Source organism: Rhineura floridana, chromosome 11, assembly GCF_030035675.1.
Source record: "Rhineura floridana isolate rRhiFlo1 chromosome 11, rRhiFlo1.hap2, whole genome shotgun sequence".
NCBI classification, from domain to species: Eukaryota; Metazoa; Chordata; class Lepidosauria; order Squamata; family Rhineuridae; genus Rhineura; species Rhineura floridana.
In genome coordinates this window covers 67,911,234-67,928,126 of record NC_084490.1, presented here as the reverse complement: position 1 = coordinate 67,928,126, position 16,893 = coordinate 67,911,234, and the positions used below count along the sequence as shown (strand labels likewise).

General features: G+C 41.8%; 1 protein-coding gene across 14 annotated transcripts in view; it reads left to right on the top strand.

Moving 5' to 3' along the window:
• PTPN3 (protein tyrosine phosphatase non-receptor type 3) overlaps nucleotides 1-16,893 on the top strand; it is a 229,171-nt gene that overhangs the window by 113,296 nt on the left and 98,982 nt on the right. For all 14 annotated transcript variants that reach the window (XR_009758410.1, XR_009758412.1, XR_009758411.1 and 11 more), the window contains 2 exons: nucleotides 1,124-1,187; nucleotides 14,492-14,664. Coding sequence is in view for 11 of the 14 variants with exons in the window: in XM_061589650.1 (XP_061445634.1) it covers nucleotides 1,124-1,187; nucleotides 14,492-14,664 (237 nt within the window). In the remaining 3 variants the exon portion in view is untranslated. The remainder of the gene's footprint in view (nucleotides 1-1,123; nucleotides 1,188-14,491; nucleotides 14,665-16,893) is intronic.

The window sequence follows — 16,893 nt, the reverse complement described above, 5'->3', positions numbered from 1 at the left end:
TACATTTTTTTGAGCTGACAATTTTGTCACAAAATTAGAAGAGTGAAATCCAAAATGTAATTACGTTCCAATCTGCAAAATGGAGATCCGGTCAGTTTGTATTGGAATTCACAAATATCAAATTCCTCCAGCATCTGTACTGATAGCAATAGGAAGCGTCTGTAGACAGCCAAACAGAATGGAATGTGCCACTCCTGTACCCTGGATGTGCAGAGCAGCTTTTTAGACTGAGGAATGCTAAGAATGTTACTGGATTCAGGTACTGTCTCTTGATAGGTATATAGTCCAAGCTCACTTGACAGTATTGCCAGCTAGTTTTGATGGATGGGGCTTGCTAGAGTAGAACATGGGAGTCTGTTGGTAATTGTGCAACCCAGTCCACTCCTGTTTCCTAGAAAGAATTTGTGTTTGTTAAAGTGCTGACTGTGCACAAATAACTTCAATACTATCTGAAATTAACTATTATAACATTTTTATTGCTTATATGAAAATTGTAAGGGTATTGGATGAGTGGATTTACGCAAGAAAGCAATGTTGAATGTAGAATACCCTTTTCACTTTAAGACTTTGGAAAAAAGGTTTTCTCATATATATATATATATCTATATCCTGGGTAGTTACTTTGAATTTAGTTCCTACTAATGTTTTGATTCTTGTCATTCTGATTACATTTCACATGTATTTAAACTGTATCTGAGCAGTTTTAAGTCATTGGCTTACATTTAAGTTATGTTAACTTAAGGAAATTCATGGAAGGAAAGTTTATTGTCCCTTCCTCCCCAATACAGCCATTTGCACCCCCAAAAAAGCCTCTCTAGAGCATCTAGGGGCCCTTCTGAACAATGTGGAATGATGTAGGGACTTCCAGTCAAGGGAGGGAATTCCCCCTTCCCTAGCAGACCCCTGCTGCACAGCAACCCCTCATTCTTCAGGAGAGTCCCTTGACTTTGCAGAGAGGCTTTTGGAAGGCACTGGGGGGGGCAGTTTTCTTCTGTGAACTTTCTTAAGGTGTAACTCACTTTAGAATAAGAATCTAATGTGCACTCTTGTGCCTACATTCTATCAATGTTTGTTTAAATTGTACTTTTTCAAATATGTCTTAGTGTAACCTGTTTCTTTTCAGGGTGAACATAATAAAAATTTCTTTTAAGCGGAAGAAATTCTTTATCCAACAGCGGCAAAAACATGTGAGTAGGCTTGAGTTTCTCTCCTCCACCCTGGCAAAGCTTTTTTACAAGTACCTCCAGTCTTGCCACAAGATGAATCAATGAGTTAATGTTTGTCTCAAAGGTTATGTTTATGAGCTGCAACGCAAAGTGTACAGAAATCCTTTTTTTAGTGTGTCTTCTGTAATGATGATACTCTTTTCTTGGGCTTCTTTCCATATGTGAACAGTATGATATGAGTACCTGTCTCTTTTCCTTTCTAAGGCTGATTGCTTTTTGGTGGGGTGGGGATTTAAGTTGGGACCGAGATCTTAACCATCTCCTAGCACCTGGCTTTTAGCCAAGGAAAAATACGTAGAGAGATCTGACAGTGTAACTCTTATCATCATCATATCTAGCTTGGTCTAGAAGTGCTCTTTCAAAATAACAACAAAAAATCCTTTTTACTTTAAAGGCTAAAGAGGATATAGCATACAGGTGGTATATGCTAACTGTAACAATTTAGTTTTGGAGCTGTTTTGTAGTTGATTGATCAGTTGCCATTGTGCCTCATCTAAATTCAGTGAAGCTTAACTGAGAGCTAACTGAGGTCTGGTCAATCTATGAGGAAGGGAAGGGGGAAGCAGATAAAAGAATTACAAATAAGTTTTAGAGAGCTGGGAGAATATTTTTAACTTATTTAAATATATACATTTCATTTGGAAAACAGCAAAAAAAGAATGTAATCTTGGACAACTTTAACAATATTTACACAATGCTACAAATAGTTGCAAGATTGTTTTTTCTACTGCAAACAAATAGCATTACAAGGCTATCTTGCAGCAAAAAGTGGAACCGCAATGTTTAAATCTGTAGTACAGATTATTTGGAACTACTCCACATTCTGTCCACTTGGAGAGCAGCTAGGCATATTTGTATGATTATGCAGATTACCCAGTGCTAAACACTGGGAATATGGACATATACTTAAGGATATCTGTATCTGTAGATTCTACTTTAATATAAGTCAAAACTGATTTCCTGTATGCATTGTATATTTCCATTTCAGTGTTAACATATACACATTTGGTCTAACTAGCACAAACAGTTTTTATAAGACAGTATTTCCCAGGAAGACCCAAGTTCCACATAACTGAACAGTCTATCTCCAGTAGAGACTAACCAGCTGCTCCAGTAACGGCAAGACTGGAGGATAACAATCCCATTGTTTGTCCTCTGTCTCTGACAACCAGAAGTGCTTGTCTCTCAATTCTGTATACTGTATTTAAAACATTTTGTTGAATGATCATTGGGTAAGTCTAGTCCAAAGTAAATATAAGTGCAGTTGGAGGCGATTATACAGCCACGAGAGTGGCGGCATACTATAGCCAGCGTGGATTTTTCACATTCCACAATGTTAAATAGAAAATACCCCCATGCCATTCTGATGCTTCCCATAAGCTCATTTCAAAACAAAATGTTACAAAACTTATAGTCCTGAATGCTTGCTTAACAACCCTATCAATTTTCATGGCGATACACAAAACAGAGAGAATCAAGAGTTCAAAGTGTAAAAAGAGAGAAAAAACCCGCAGAGCCCTTTTGGACTTTTTTCTGTCAGAGTTCTCATAATCTGTTGAAATTCATTAAAAATCAGCCATGTTCACAGAGAACCTGTACTCCTATTACTGACCTTGTCCCATACTCTGACCTTCATCTTCTACAGTTTAAAAGTTAAAACAGTGCCTGGCTGCTTTTTAATTAATTTAAGAAATGTTGGTTTGTTTTTTTCATTAATTTTTATTCAAAGTTTCAAACACAAAACAAAACAAAAAAACAAATTAATAACTAATACAATAAAATAAAATGTTGACTTCCGATTTGTCGCAGATCAGTTATAGGTCTATAATATATAACAAACCTGTCTCTTAATATATTACAAAATCACTTTCCTCCAGTAGTTATCTTAATTAATCATCAAATCTCATTAACATCACTTTATTCTTTCCGCAAAAAGTCAAAGAGAGGTTTCCACTCCTTGAGAAATATATCCATCGATTTTTTTCCAAATAAACATGTCGATTAATCCATCTCATCAAGTCTGCTAGGTCCAGTAATTTCAATAGCCATTCTTCCATTATCAGTATTAATTCCATCTTCCATCCTTGCATCCATAATAATCTTGCTGTCATAGTCATATAATAAGAGTCTGATGGGAATTTCCTTCCTCACAAATATTTCCTTGCCATCAATTCTGAATGTGTTACTGAAATGTTGTTGTAAAGTCATATCTCTGTTCCTCTTTTTTACGAAATGCACTAGCACATCTCTTGAGAGTTTTTCCATTGTCACATATCTGTAATTAATTTTATAAATTTTCTCTGTTTCAAGCTCCATCACATCATTCCAGTCCAGAAATTTTTTCGAAACATTGATAGCTTTATCTCTGATATCTTCATCAATTTCTTCAGGGACAACGCTGAATTCCAAACAGTAATCTTTATCTCTAAGGTCCATAAACTCCAAATCTTTTTCCAGTTCCACATTTGATATATCTGTTCCAATCTCCAGGACTTGCATCTTCCCTTTAATTTTTCTTTCTTCTTCTATTGCTTGTCTAGTTATATCTTTGATCTCATCAACCTCCTCTCTCATAAAATCCCCTATTTCTTTCAGCTCCTGCTTCATTTTGCCAAATTCAATTTTCATCTCTTGTTTGCCATGTCTCAGTTCATGTTTCGTTATCTCAATCTCATCCATTATTTTCTGAAACATATTTACATCCAGGGTCTCAGCCACTTTCTTAATTGTCATTTTTAAAACCAAGATAAAAAAAACCCTTCAATTTCCAATATAGCACTATTCCCAAGCAAAGAGCAATTTATTTCTTTTTCCAGCAACAAAGGAGTTAATATTCCAAACCTGATGACATCATAATGTAGACAGCACAAACTGCCTTATCTCTTATGTGTCCAAGAATGCAAAACAAATTTAGTTCACAGCATCCAAATAGTTAGTGGCATAAAGAACAAGCAGATTCTTCAAAATGAAGTAGACCAGAAAAAATAGTCCCAGACATATAATACTCAAAAGTTCATATAAATCAAATTTTTTCTCCTCAGATTAGATGTCTCTCATCCGTTTGTATCTTTATAATGCTCAATTCCAGGCCAGCTTTTTGCAATAAAAACAAAGATAAGCTATTTCGATTTCCTTCCGCCTTAATTCCGTGTATAAAAGAGAAAAGTTATAACTCACCCAGGGATTCTTTACTGCTGATTCTTTTAACAAATCTCTTTTACTGCAACAATTTAAGCCAAATGATAAGGATAGACAGAAGAATGCTTGCCTGTTAAAATCTGTTTTTCTTTGAAGAAAAGAAAAACGTCTCGCTTAATCAGTTTGAGCTTGCTTGAAATTCCCTGGCTCCGTCCGACGTTGCTGGCTGGTCCTTCATTCATAGGCAATCCTAATGAATTCAAGTCCCCCAACAAACACAACGAAGTTTGTGGATGATCTCTTGGTTTCTCCCTTGCCTGGGAGAAAGTTTTTACCAGTCAAAAAAAACCTTTTGACTGGTTTTAAAACTGAAAAAGCTTCCTCTGAGGCGACAGCTCGTCTCAGAGGCAGGCACAAGCGAAGCAATCCTTCCCGGAAGTGAATTTAAGAAATTTTGCATTGAACTGAATGATGTCAGGCATGCTCAGTAAGAACCAACTGTCAGTGTTCTAAAAGCCAGACTCACAGCTGCTGGGCTTGCCTAATCAGGGGGCCACACCCACACCAGACTTTGATTTCATTTGAGGCAGTCATAGCTTCCCCCAAAGAATCCTGGGAAGTCTAGTTTGTGGAGGGTGCTGAGAGGCACTACACTTCCCAGGATTCTTTGACAGAAGCCATGACTCTCCCAAGTGAAATAAAGGCTTGGTGTGGATGTGGCCAGGGACAGCTTTGCTTTAAATTTGGGTGGTAGGCTACATGTGTCTGCTGTAGAATAAAAAGGTGGGGGAAAGCCTGAAAAAGAATGATACTGTTCACAATGTTTTCTTTTTGGAAAGGAAAGGGGCTTCCCTTCTGCCCAGTGCCCACCCACCTAATCTCCCCCTCCCCTCCCTGCCTCTTCCCTGGGTCAGTGCTGGACTATGACCTGGGAGACCAGGGTTCAAATCCCCACACAGCCATGAAGCTGACTGGATGAGCTTGGGCCAATCACTGCCTCTCAGCCTCAGAGGAAGGCAATGGTGAAACCACCTCTGAATACAGTTTACCAAGAAAACCCTATTCAAAGGGTCGCCATAGGTGCCACCACTCACCATACGCTCAGAGGCACGTTACCAAATTCTTCCAAGATACACAGCAAGTGGATTGGACTTTGAAAAACCCAACCCAAATGGTGTTTGCATTTTGACCAATTTGTAGGGCAGTACAATATCTCAGAGAGGAGGTCAGGTCTCCTGCTCCCCTAGTGCATTCACTATAGCTGCCCAATTTCCCTGCTTTTTAAAGTTTGATAGAAATAGCTGTGAGTTATAGGTACATTCTTAAACTGCACGTTTTTTTGCCTATTAGTGAATGGTTTTTTGGTTACAAACAATAATATTTTGTTCTGGAAATTGATTATTCTAAGGAGGATGAAGATGGGGTAAATTTTCTGCAAGTGATCAATAGGAGAATGGATCATTGGTCTCACTTGAAAGGTAATTTTCCAGGTTTCATGCCATCAGGTGGGCTATAGCGTCACCTAGCATCTGAAGGCAGGAATGCACAGGAGTTAAGACCTGAGTTGCTTCTTCTGGTCCTCACTCTAGTCCATTCCACATGAGACTGACACAGGATTCACTTCTAGCACCCCAATGACCAGCATAATGGTGAACATGAACAAACACAGAAAAAACAAGAAAAGGAAGGAGCAGCAATGACACATTGCAACACAATCTTGACTCACAAATACAGTAGAGTAAAAACAGTCGTAGCATAATAAGAGATAAGCATAATATACAGGCTTTAACTGGAAAAATACCATTAGAAAAAAACATGGTCAGGAAAAAAAAGCAGATAGGGAGCCCCCAAATAGGGAGGGCTATGAAGGCATGATAAAACCGGGAAAACCACCTTTTAAGTGAGAACAATGGTCTATTTTTTCCAAGTAGCATCCCATGAGGTGGAATGTATCAAAGCAGTCCCAGTAGGGCTGCCTGGATCTGTAAAACTGTAGCTGTAAAACATGCCTCCCACAGAAGGCCATCAGATGAGGCGCACCAATCTATTTTGTAGTGCTTTAGGAGTAGACCGTACAGCAGCCCTACAAATGTCCACAAGGGGAGCATTAGTCGCAAATGTTCTTGTAGAGTGTGGAGTGGAGTGTGCTGTGATGTTATAAGGCACTGGGAGCTAAAGTGACTTGTAGGCCAGGGCATACAGACCCACAGCGAACAGGATAAAGTAGATGTCAATACTTTCTTCCCTACTTTCCTTGACTAAAGGAGATGAATAGCGACTCAAACGGATGTCATGGGTACAAGCAAGGTAGATTTTGAGGGCTCTACATACGTTGAGTGAATGCCAGGCCTTCTCCATAAGGTTTATTTGGCATTCTTCAGAAGGACTGGGATAAAAGGATGGTAAAATTATGTCCTAGTTGCAATGGAAGATAGAGTTCAATTTAGGTTGAAACAACAGATCAATGCATAAAGCAACAAGAGTTCTTGTGAAAAACACACAAATGATGAGCTGTGGACAAAGCCCCCAACTCTGACACTCATCATGCTAAGGCAATGGCTACAAGAAAGCACTTTGAAGAAGAGAATTTGCAGGGACACAGGCTTGAAAGGCCCAAAAGGAAGGTGTTGCGGGGCTTGCAGCACCTTCTGTAAATTCCACAAGGGGAGCCAGTGAATCACAGGTGATGAAAGTAAGGCTGCCCCCTTCTAGAAATGTTTAATCAATGGATGAGAGCCCAGCGAAACTTGCGACAGTTTGACAGTAAAGACTGACAAGATTGCAGAAAGTTGCTGGTGCAGGGTGTTAGGTTTCAACCCCATTTTAAGCTCCTTATGTAGAAAATCCAAGACTTCCTGTACTGTGGCTCTAAAAGGATGAGTGCCTCAGACACCCCAGCTGGAAAAGGACAACCATGTATTTTGACAGATTCAGATGGTAGAAGGCTGCCTAGAAGCTAGGATAGTATTGACAACATCCATGGAAAAACAGATATAAAAAGGGTAGAGCGTGTTGGACAGGTTGAGATAGCCCACTGTTGGGATAGGTCATTCCTTGGTTCAAACTGAGCAGCTATTTTTAAAATGGTCCCAGAACCGGATGTGAGAGCAGACCATAAAAAAATCAATGGTAACATTTCAAGTAGCTGGAATTGGACACAAGGGTTTTAACCTTTTAAAAAAAAGTCAGGCTGTCCGATTCAACCAATTAGGGTCTGCAGGCCAAATGGGCCCGAGAGGAAAAAGATCCAGCCTCACTGGTAACCTCCAAGGATCCCTGACAGACATGCTGAAGAGGTCTGAAAACCATGGCCAACAAAGGCCAGTATGGAACTAGAAGAACTAGCTGAACATGTTCCTGCTGAAGTTTCCACAGCATCCAACCTAACATCAGTACAGGAGGAAACAGGCAGAGTAGGCCATTTAGTCAGGGTGCTAAAAGAACGTCAATTGCTGCTTGGCACCTGCCACTTAGTACCTCGAGAAAAACTGGGGGAGCGGTGCATTTTGACTTGAAGCAAACAGATCCACAGTCAGGTGGCCAAATCAATGTAACTGGTGAAAATCTTCAGGATGTAGTTGCCATTCCCACAGCTTACTTGCTGCCTGCTGAGCAAGTCAGCCATTACATGCAACTCACCGCTGAGATGCTCCACCTACAATAAATGCAGATGATGCTCAGTCCAATTAAATATAAGAGTGAACTTTGCCTGAAGAGTCCTTGACTGAGTGCCTCCTGATGGTTCAAAATGCACCTTCACGCTGGTGCTGTTGGTCTGGACACGAACATGAATCAACTGAAACTTTTGGTGAAAATGGAGCTTAGGCAGATGCACCACCCTCAATTCCAACCATCTGATGCTGTGAGCCCCGCCCCCTCAAACATGGCCCATGTGCCCTGAACAAGCTAGGAATTGCGGTGGGCACCCCACTCAAGCAGACTGACATCTGTTGTCATCAGGGTCCTCTCGGGCTGTTGGAACAGGGCATCCCTCTGAAGATTCTGGGCTGACCTCTACCACCGGAAAGAGGCCCACATGAACGGAGAGATAGGGAACTTCCTGTGACTGGAGTTGACAATGTCTAGCTGAAAAGGCAGGAGCACCCACTGAAGTCGGCGGGTGTGGTGGCGAGCCAAGGAATGATCTGGATGGTTGACACAAACAGACCCAGGGCTTTTGCCAGGAGCATTAATCGACCACTCTCTGAGACATCAGGAACCATGCCATATCCCTGATTGATGAGATCCGCTCTAGAGACAGATAAAACATGGCTCATACTGTGTCCAACATAACCTCAAAGTGCTGGATTCACTGAGTTGGGGAGAGATGACTTTTCCAAGGGAACCAGAAAACCGTGGTCTCTCAGGATTGTCACAGTGGTGCACACATGAACAGATGCTTGAGCAAAACTACCTGCACACACCATAAAGTCTTCCTGGAATGGTGATAAATACCCTTAAGGCAAAGGTGTGCCACCAGGGTAACCATAATCTTTGTAAATACTCTCAGAGCTTTTGAGAGGCCAAAAGGCAGGGCCTGGTACTGGAAGTGAGCAGGGCCATATGCAAACCTCATGATCCATCTGTGAGCAGGAGGTATCGGCACATGGGAGATACAGTTTTGTCAGACTGATAATAATAATAATAAATAAATAAATAAATTTAATTTCTGTGTCGCCTATCTGGCCAATGGCCGCTCTAGGCAACGTACAGCAGTTAAAACACAATAAGATAAAATACAATAGTACAATATAAAAACAATAGAAAAACAGTAGAGCTGCAGACAATGATATTAAAACAGGATAGGAGGCAATTCAATCCAGTAATTAACCCTCCCCGGAAATCCCAAAGGCCTGTTGAAAGAGCCAGGTCTTTAAGGCTTTACGAAATGTATTTAGGGAAGAGGCATGCCGGAGATCTTGTGGGAGGGAGTTCCAGAGGGTGGGGGCCGCCACTGAGAATGCCCTCTCTCTAGTACCCGCCAACCTGGCTGTTTTTGTCGGCGGGATTGAGAGAAGGCCCTGTGTGGCTGATCTTGTCGGGCGGCATAATTGGTGGCGTTGAAGGCACTCCGTAAGATAAACTGGGCCGAGACCATATAGGGATTTAAAGGTTAATACCAACACCTTGAATTGGGCCCGGAAAACAACTGGAAGCCAGTGTAGATCGAACAACACTGGTGTGATGTGATCCCGGCGGCGACTATTCGTAAGTAGTCGAGCCGCCGCATTTTGTATAAGTTGTAGTTTCCGGACCGTTTTCAAGGGTAACCCCACGTAGAGCGCATTACAGTAATCCAAACGAGAGGTGACCAGGGCGTGTACTACCGGTGGGAGCTGATGAACAGGAAGGTAGGGTTGCAGCCTTCGTATGAGGTGTAGTTGATACCAGGCTGCCCGGCTCACTGCCGAAATCTGAGCCTCCATGGACAGCCTGGAAGCAAGTACAACCCCAAGGCTGCGGACCTGGTCCTTCAAGGGTAAACTCACCCCATTGAACTTCAGGTCAACTTCTCCCAACCTTCTTTTGTCCCCCACAAGCAGCACCTCGGTCTTATCAGGGTTCAGCTTCAGCTTGTTCCTTCCCATCCATCCACTCACGGATTCCAGGCACTTGGACAAGGTCTCCACAGCCGACTCTGGTGAAGATGCCAAGAAGCCCTCCTGGTGAAGCAAGTCCTTGGACATCCTCCTTAGACAGTAGTTCCTCCTCCATGGTGATATCAGAAGGCGGCGAACCCCTAGGGACAGGAGTGCCCAAGTAACAGGCTTGCCTGGCAGCTGTCTAATTCTCAGAATGCTTAGATTTATATGTAGCTTTAGAGGCCAGCTGCTTGGAAATTTTGCACTTGGGCACCTTGTGACTATGCTTGGACTGTGCAGGCAAAGGCTGAGAGGAAGCCTGCTATGCCACCTTGCAGGGCTGGTCAGTAAGATCCACAAGTCCAGCTGGACTGACCATGGTATACATGCACATGGTAGAGAGGTGCAGTATCCAAAAGTCAACACACACACACGAATGGGGGTGTAATGGATATGCAGAAACCAAAAACCTTGAACCACAGAGGAGCCACTCAGAAAAAAAATTGCTTAAGGCACGGTAAAAAAAAGCCTTATAAATGCTTTTCTGTGGTGGCCCCCGAATTGTGGAACAGTCTCCCCGAGGAGGTACGCCTGGCGCCTACGTTGTTATCCTTTCGGCGCCAGGCTAAAACCTTCCTATTCTCCCAGGCATTTTAATGCATTTTAATACATTTTAATATACTGTTATGTATTTTAATGTCTTAATGTTTTAGTTATCTTAAATATTGTTTGTGTTATTATGTATCTGTATTCTATATTTAGTGATTTTTGTTGACTTATTGTAGTATAATGTATGTTGTACACCGCTCAGGGAGCCACTGGCTATGGGCGATTTATAAATGAAATTAAATAAATAAATAAATAAATAAATAAATAAAGGTGGAACTGCCACTGCTAGATTTGCTGAGGGGAAGGGAGATACAGCTGCAAGCTCTACTGGGAAGAGGAGCTCTGCAAGGAAAAAACAGACAGAAGACAATGTCCACACAGAAGCAGCAAAACAAGGGAAGCCGAACACAGAGCAAGAGTTTGTATTTATTTATTTATTTTTAAGGAAGAAAAAACGAACGGCAAGGCAACAACAACAACACTCACTCGCCAGAGAAAGGAAAACACGGACTAGCAAGGCGAAGGCTAGGAGAGATCCACCTTGGACAAAGGCAGGAATGGACTGAAGACCAGAAGGAGGAGCTGAACTCTTGACTCCTGTGCAGTCCTGCCCTCATAGCAAAGATCAACAAAAGGAATGCAAGACCATATCTTAAATAAGCAGGCAATAGTGAACATACAACTTTGATTTATCAATTTCCTCCATTAATAAGATCAAAACATAAGGAGAAAGTGCCTTGCCTCTAATAAATAATAGAAATTTTGTCCTAAAGTGGAGGAGTAAAAAGAGGCAGTAGAAAGTTATGTTCCAGAAAGAAAGACAAAATGCGGTACAGCCAGTACATTCTGAGGAAGGCAATGGATGGGAGGCCAATAAAGAGTTAGTTTCATGATTAATATTTTCTCTGTTTCCCAGGAATTATAATATAAATTCACTAATAGGCAAAAAAACTGGCAGTTTAAGAATGTACCTGTAGCCCACAGATATTTCTATCAAACTTTAAAAAGCAGTGAAATTGGGCAGTTATACTGAATGCACCAGACCAACCCAAATTCTGTTTGCATTTTGACAAATTTGTAGGGCAGTACAATATCTCAGAGAGGAGGTCAGGTCTCCTGCTCCCCTGGTGCATTCAACTGCAAGTTTTTTTGCCTATTAGTGAATTTCTCTGCTTTTTAATCCGGGAGGTAAGAAATGGGATCCTTTCCAAGTTCGCTGAGAATGGATTGATCATTTGTATGCTTACTGAGTTTACTCTCGTGCAATCATGCTTAGAATAGGTGAAACTAACCACAGGGGATGGGGAAGGGAGGAGGAGAGAGGGGAGGAGGAGGGAGGGGAGGAAGGGCAGAGGGGAGGAGGGGGATGGGAGCAGGCAGGTGTGGGAGGGGAGATTTGATCATTTGCATGTTTATTGAGTTCAGTGCGATTTACTCCCATGCAATCATGCTTAGGATAGGGAAAACTGACCGACCGGGAGGGGAGGGAGAGAGGGCTGGAGTGGGCAGGGGAGGAGGAAGAAAGAAGAGGGGAGGGGAGAGTGGAAGGAGGGGAAAGGCAGGTCTGATCATTTGCATGCTTATTGAGTTCAGTGGAATTTACTCCTATGCAATCATGGTTAGAATAGGTAAAACTGACCATGGGGAGGAGGAAGGGGAGGGGGAGGGAAGGGGCAAGAGGGAGGGGATGGGAGGAGAAGGGAGGGGTGGGGTTGATCATTTGCATACTTTTTGAGTTCAATGGGATTTATTTCTGTGCAATCATATTTGAAAATGGAAAGGTACTGCCTCCAAGTCGATCCTAACTTATGGCGGCGCTATGAATCGGGATTTAATGGTAAGCGGTATTCAGAGGTGGTTTACCATTGCCTTCCTCTGAGGCTGACAGGCAGTGACTGGACCAAGGTCACCCAGTCAGCTTCATGGCTGTGTGGGGATTCGAACCCTGGTCTTCCAGGTCGTAGTCCAACACTGACCCGGGGGAGGGGCAAGGAGGGTAGGAGATTGGGTGGGTGGGCACTGGGCAGAGAGGAAGCCCCTTTCCTTTCCAAAAGGAAAACACTGTGAACAGTATCATTGCTTTTCAGCGTTTCCCCTACCTTTTCATCTACAGCAGGCACATGTAGCCTCCCACCCAAATTTAAAACAAAGCTGTCCCTGGCCACATCCACACCAGGCCTTTAGTTCACTTGGGATAGTCATGGCTTCTCTCAAAAGAATCCTGGGAAGTGTAGTTAGTGAAGGGTGCTGAGAGTTGCTAGGAGATGCCCTGTTCCCCTCACAGACCTTCAATCAGAGTGGCTGACTGTTAAACCAGTCTGGCCGCTGGAGCTCTCTCAGTGGAACAGGAGTCTCTTCTCAGCACCCTTCACAAACTAGACTTCCCAGGATTCTCTGAGGGAAGCCATGACTGTCTCAAGTGAAATCAAAGTCTGGTGTGGGTGTGGCCCCCTGATTAGGCAAGCCCAGCAGCTGTGAGTCTGGCTTTTAGAATTCTGACAGTTGGTTCTTACTGAGCATGCCCCATGTTATCATAGGCTGCCAGCCAAAATTTATTAAATTAATTAAAAATCAGCCAGGCATTTTTTAAACTATTAAACTGCAGAAGATGAAGGTCAGAGTATGGGGCAAAGTCAGTATTAGGATTACAGGTGCTCTGTGAATATGGCTGATTTTTAATGAATTTCAACAGATCATGAGAACTCTCAGAGAAAAAAGTCCAAAAGGGCTCTGGGATTTTTCTCTCTCTTTTTAGACTTTGAACTCTCTGTTCTCTCTGACTGTTTTGTGTATCACCATGAACATTGAGAGGGTTGTTAAGCAAGCGTTTCTGAGTTCAGGACTATAAGTTTTGTAAGGTTTTGTTTTGAAATGAGCTTATGGGAAGCATCAGAATGACATGGGGGTATTTTCAATTTAACATTGCGGAATGTGAAAAATCCATGCTGGCTGTAGTACACAGCCACTCTCATGGCTGTATAATACATAGTGTTTTGTATATGCACCAGAGATTTCTTGTCTGCCATTGCTGCTGCAATCTGTTGTACTGATGCTGGAAACCGGAGAACTGGCAGAAATGGACAAAAAAAGGTCAAGCAAGAAATATCATTGGACAAGGACAATGGCATTGTTTGGTTTTCTGAAATGGTTGCTTCCAGATATTTATAGCTATCCACAGTAACGGTTTCTATCTATATTCTCCAAATGAATGTTTCCATAGAGTGTACTGGTAGAAATGGCATTGTACACACATAGATCTAGAAAATAATAAGCAGCTATACCTTTAAGCTACTGGTGTAGTTTACAAGGGAAGGAAGGGATTTAGGCCGTAAGGCAAATAGGGGGAAACTTTTTGTGGCGATAGCGTCTTGTCTGATATATAGCTTCAGATAGCAGGCTAAATGGTGTAAAGTTTGGTTTATGATATATAGGGCCAGGTCTCAAGGGTCTAGAAGCTTTTTTTTTTTAAGCAAAATCTGAAAAATAAGCGTTATTCTATGCATTTATTCTATACATGTTATACATATTCCATTTTGCATCTTTTTCATGATGCTCCCGTAAGTTATTTCAATACATTCCGGATCTCCTCCAATCATTTTGAACCATCTGGGTTTCAAATTGAGCAAGAAGTGTGAGAATTAAAGCCCCGAACTCTTACACTAACCAGATACATAATTCAATTTTAAGACTATTCCTTTAAATGTGTTCTGTCTAAAAATGCAGAAAAGTTTGTGAAGAACGTTTAACCCAACTTCTGCAAGGGTTATGAAGTCCCCAGGTGGTTGCCGCAAAACAATAGAATGAGACTAATGAATAGAGAAGTTACTGCTGTGGCTAATTAATTTATTAGTATTTTTAAAATTTAGAAGGTAAAACATATATAATTTGAATTAAATACTTAATTAGAATAGTGCGATGTATATTTTATTGTTACAGAATGAATCCAGGGAACACATAGTTGCCTTCAATATGTTAAACTACCGAGCATGCAAAAACCTGTGGAAATCTTGTGTGGAGCTTCACACATTTTTCCAGGCAAAGAAGATACTACCTCATGAAAAGAAGTTACTTTCTCATTATTGGACCTTGGGTCCTAAAACGCCAACCAAGTGAGTATGTGCTCCTGAACAGAATACTGAATGTAATCTAGAAAACCAATTACATATCTAATATATAAACAATATTGTGAATAACTTAAGGCAGACTTCAAGATGCAAAATTAGAGAGATTTTGTCTGTGTCATACCTTTTCCTTACTTTGTAAGTTTCTGGTTGAATTCCAGCATGTCACCAAAAGTCTAGAAGGTGTTCCACAGAGAAGGCAGGTATCTTCTGTAATGGAGAGTGGAAATTTTTTAAGGGAACAAAGAAATCAACTTTAAAAACTCTGCTGGTGTGGAACACATTAACAGCCAGCATTGGCTGAAGCACTCTGCAAATCTAGATTTTAGCCCCATCACTCAGGTTGGACTATATTTGGCATGTTTCAGACAACCAATTTAATGAAACTTGGTGTTCTTCTTCGTGGTCTCTTGCCAAATGGCAAAATACTTCAATATGGAGGGGCCTTTCAAAACCAGTTTGTGATATGGCATGGGGACTACTGTTCAAAGGTATTTCAACCAAAGTGTGGTTTGGCTCTCAGTGCCATACCTTGGGCTTGTATACTTACCTCCCCACTCTCCTCACATGCTCAAATTTCCTCCCTTACTTCCTTGTTTGCAATATCTATAGTTTGCTGTTCTCCATCAGGGAAAGTCAAATGGGACCTTCAATGAAATCATGCAATGTGGAGTGCTTCTATTCAATATTAGAGACACTAATACATTGCCAATCCCCTCTGATTTTCTGTCCCTCCACCAAACAGTTGGTCAACACTTGTGCCCACTGTTTTGTGGAGTTGGGGGGACTCCCCCTTGAGAGTTTTCTTTCCTAAACATTTTTATACTTCTGCAAGTGTTCCCCCAAGCCTGCTGGTATATCTCTCTTGTGTGTAAATGGCATCATTTTGGATAAATAAGGACCAGCACTGAGACAGTTGACATTGCTATTAGTTTGTTCGAGTGCAACAAAATGTGTTTTTGTGTAGAGTGCTTTTGTTCTGGCTTCCAGACTCTCCGTTCTATCCTCTACCCAATGTTTTCATCTTTCCCCTCCAATATCCAGGGAGCATTCTGTTTCCACTGAACATGCTCAGTCCTCATTGGTCTGTATTTAGGGATGGACAGATCAGAATATTCAGATTCATTTCACTTTTGTTATTTGTAAAAGTCTGTTCCTTTCCATTTCTACAGTGATGTGTGGATTTTTTTAAAAAATTCCTCACCAACAAATTGAACTACTCACTTTTACAAGGTAGTCAGAGGGCTGCTTTTTAACCTTTTCTTCTTTCTTTAGAAAATTAACAGCTACTTAGAGCAGGTGCTGCTGTTCTTTATTTTAAAAAGTGAAGCCACAAATGCTTCTGAGTCATGTGACAGGGTTGATGAGGTGCAGTATGGAGGAAAAGATTTCTGCCCCATTGGTATGTGGTGGCAGCTGTTTCCCCTCCCAATATGTTGCAACACCTACTATCACATCCATTACAACCCAGGGGCTTTCTCATGCAAGAGTAGAGTGGGGGAACTTGTAAAACGCAGCCCTTGAACCACCTCAAATGATTTTTTGTGGTGCAGATTCCTTGGGTAATCTGTTCCAGTTCACATATCAGTTGGGGAAATGAAGATTAGGTAAATCTGCCTTGCATATTGGGCCCAAAGAATCCCTCCCCCAACAGTAGCAGTGTTTGGCATTTTTCCCTCCCTTTTTTTAAAAGAAAAAATTGGCACCCTTGTGTCCAATCCCGACTACTTGAAATTTCAGAATTGATATTCCGTGGCCTGCTTTCATATCCATTTCTGGGACCATTTTAAAAATAGCTGCTCAGTTGAACCAAGGAATGGCCTATCCCAACAGTGGCCCATCTCAACCTGCCCACAATCTCTTTACCCTTTTTATATCTATGTTTTTCTTTCTCCAGTATTCCATGTCCTTTGACATGGTTGTTTGGAGGAGCCTCCCCCACTCTTAGGCTTTTTACTGTGAGGCGTCCTTCCCTGGCTCTCCCTGTCAGGTTCCTACCTGCGCGTGGCTACTGCCTGTCTCTAGGCACCACCAGGGACTCCACCAGTCTGGACTGTCCTTTCATATGGTTTCTCTCCCCGCTCTAGCACAGATCTCAACAGATCCCCCTGCTAGGCAGCACCACCAGTCACGTCCTAATACTAGTATTCCCAGAGACTCTGAATACAGGTATTGTTATTCTCTTCACCGCTGCCACCATTTGTTACAGCTTCCCTT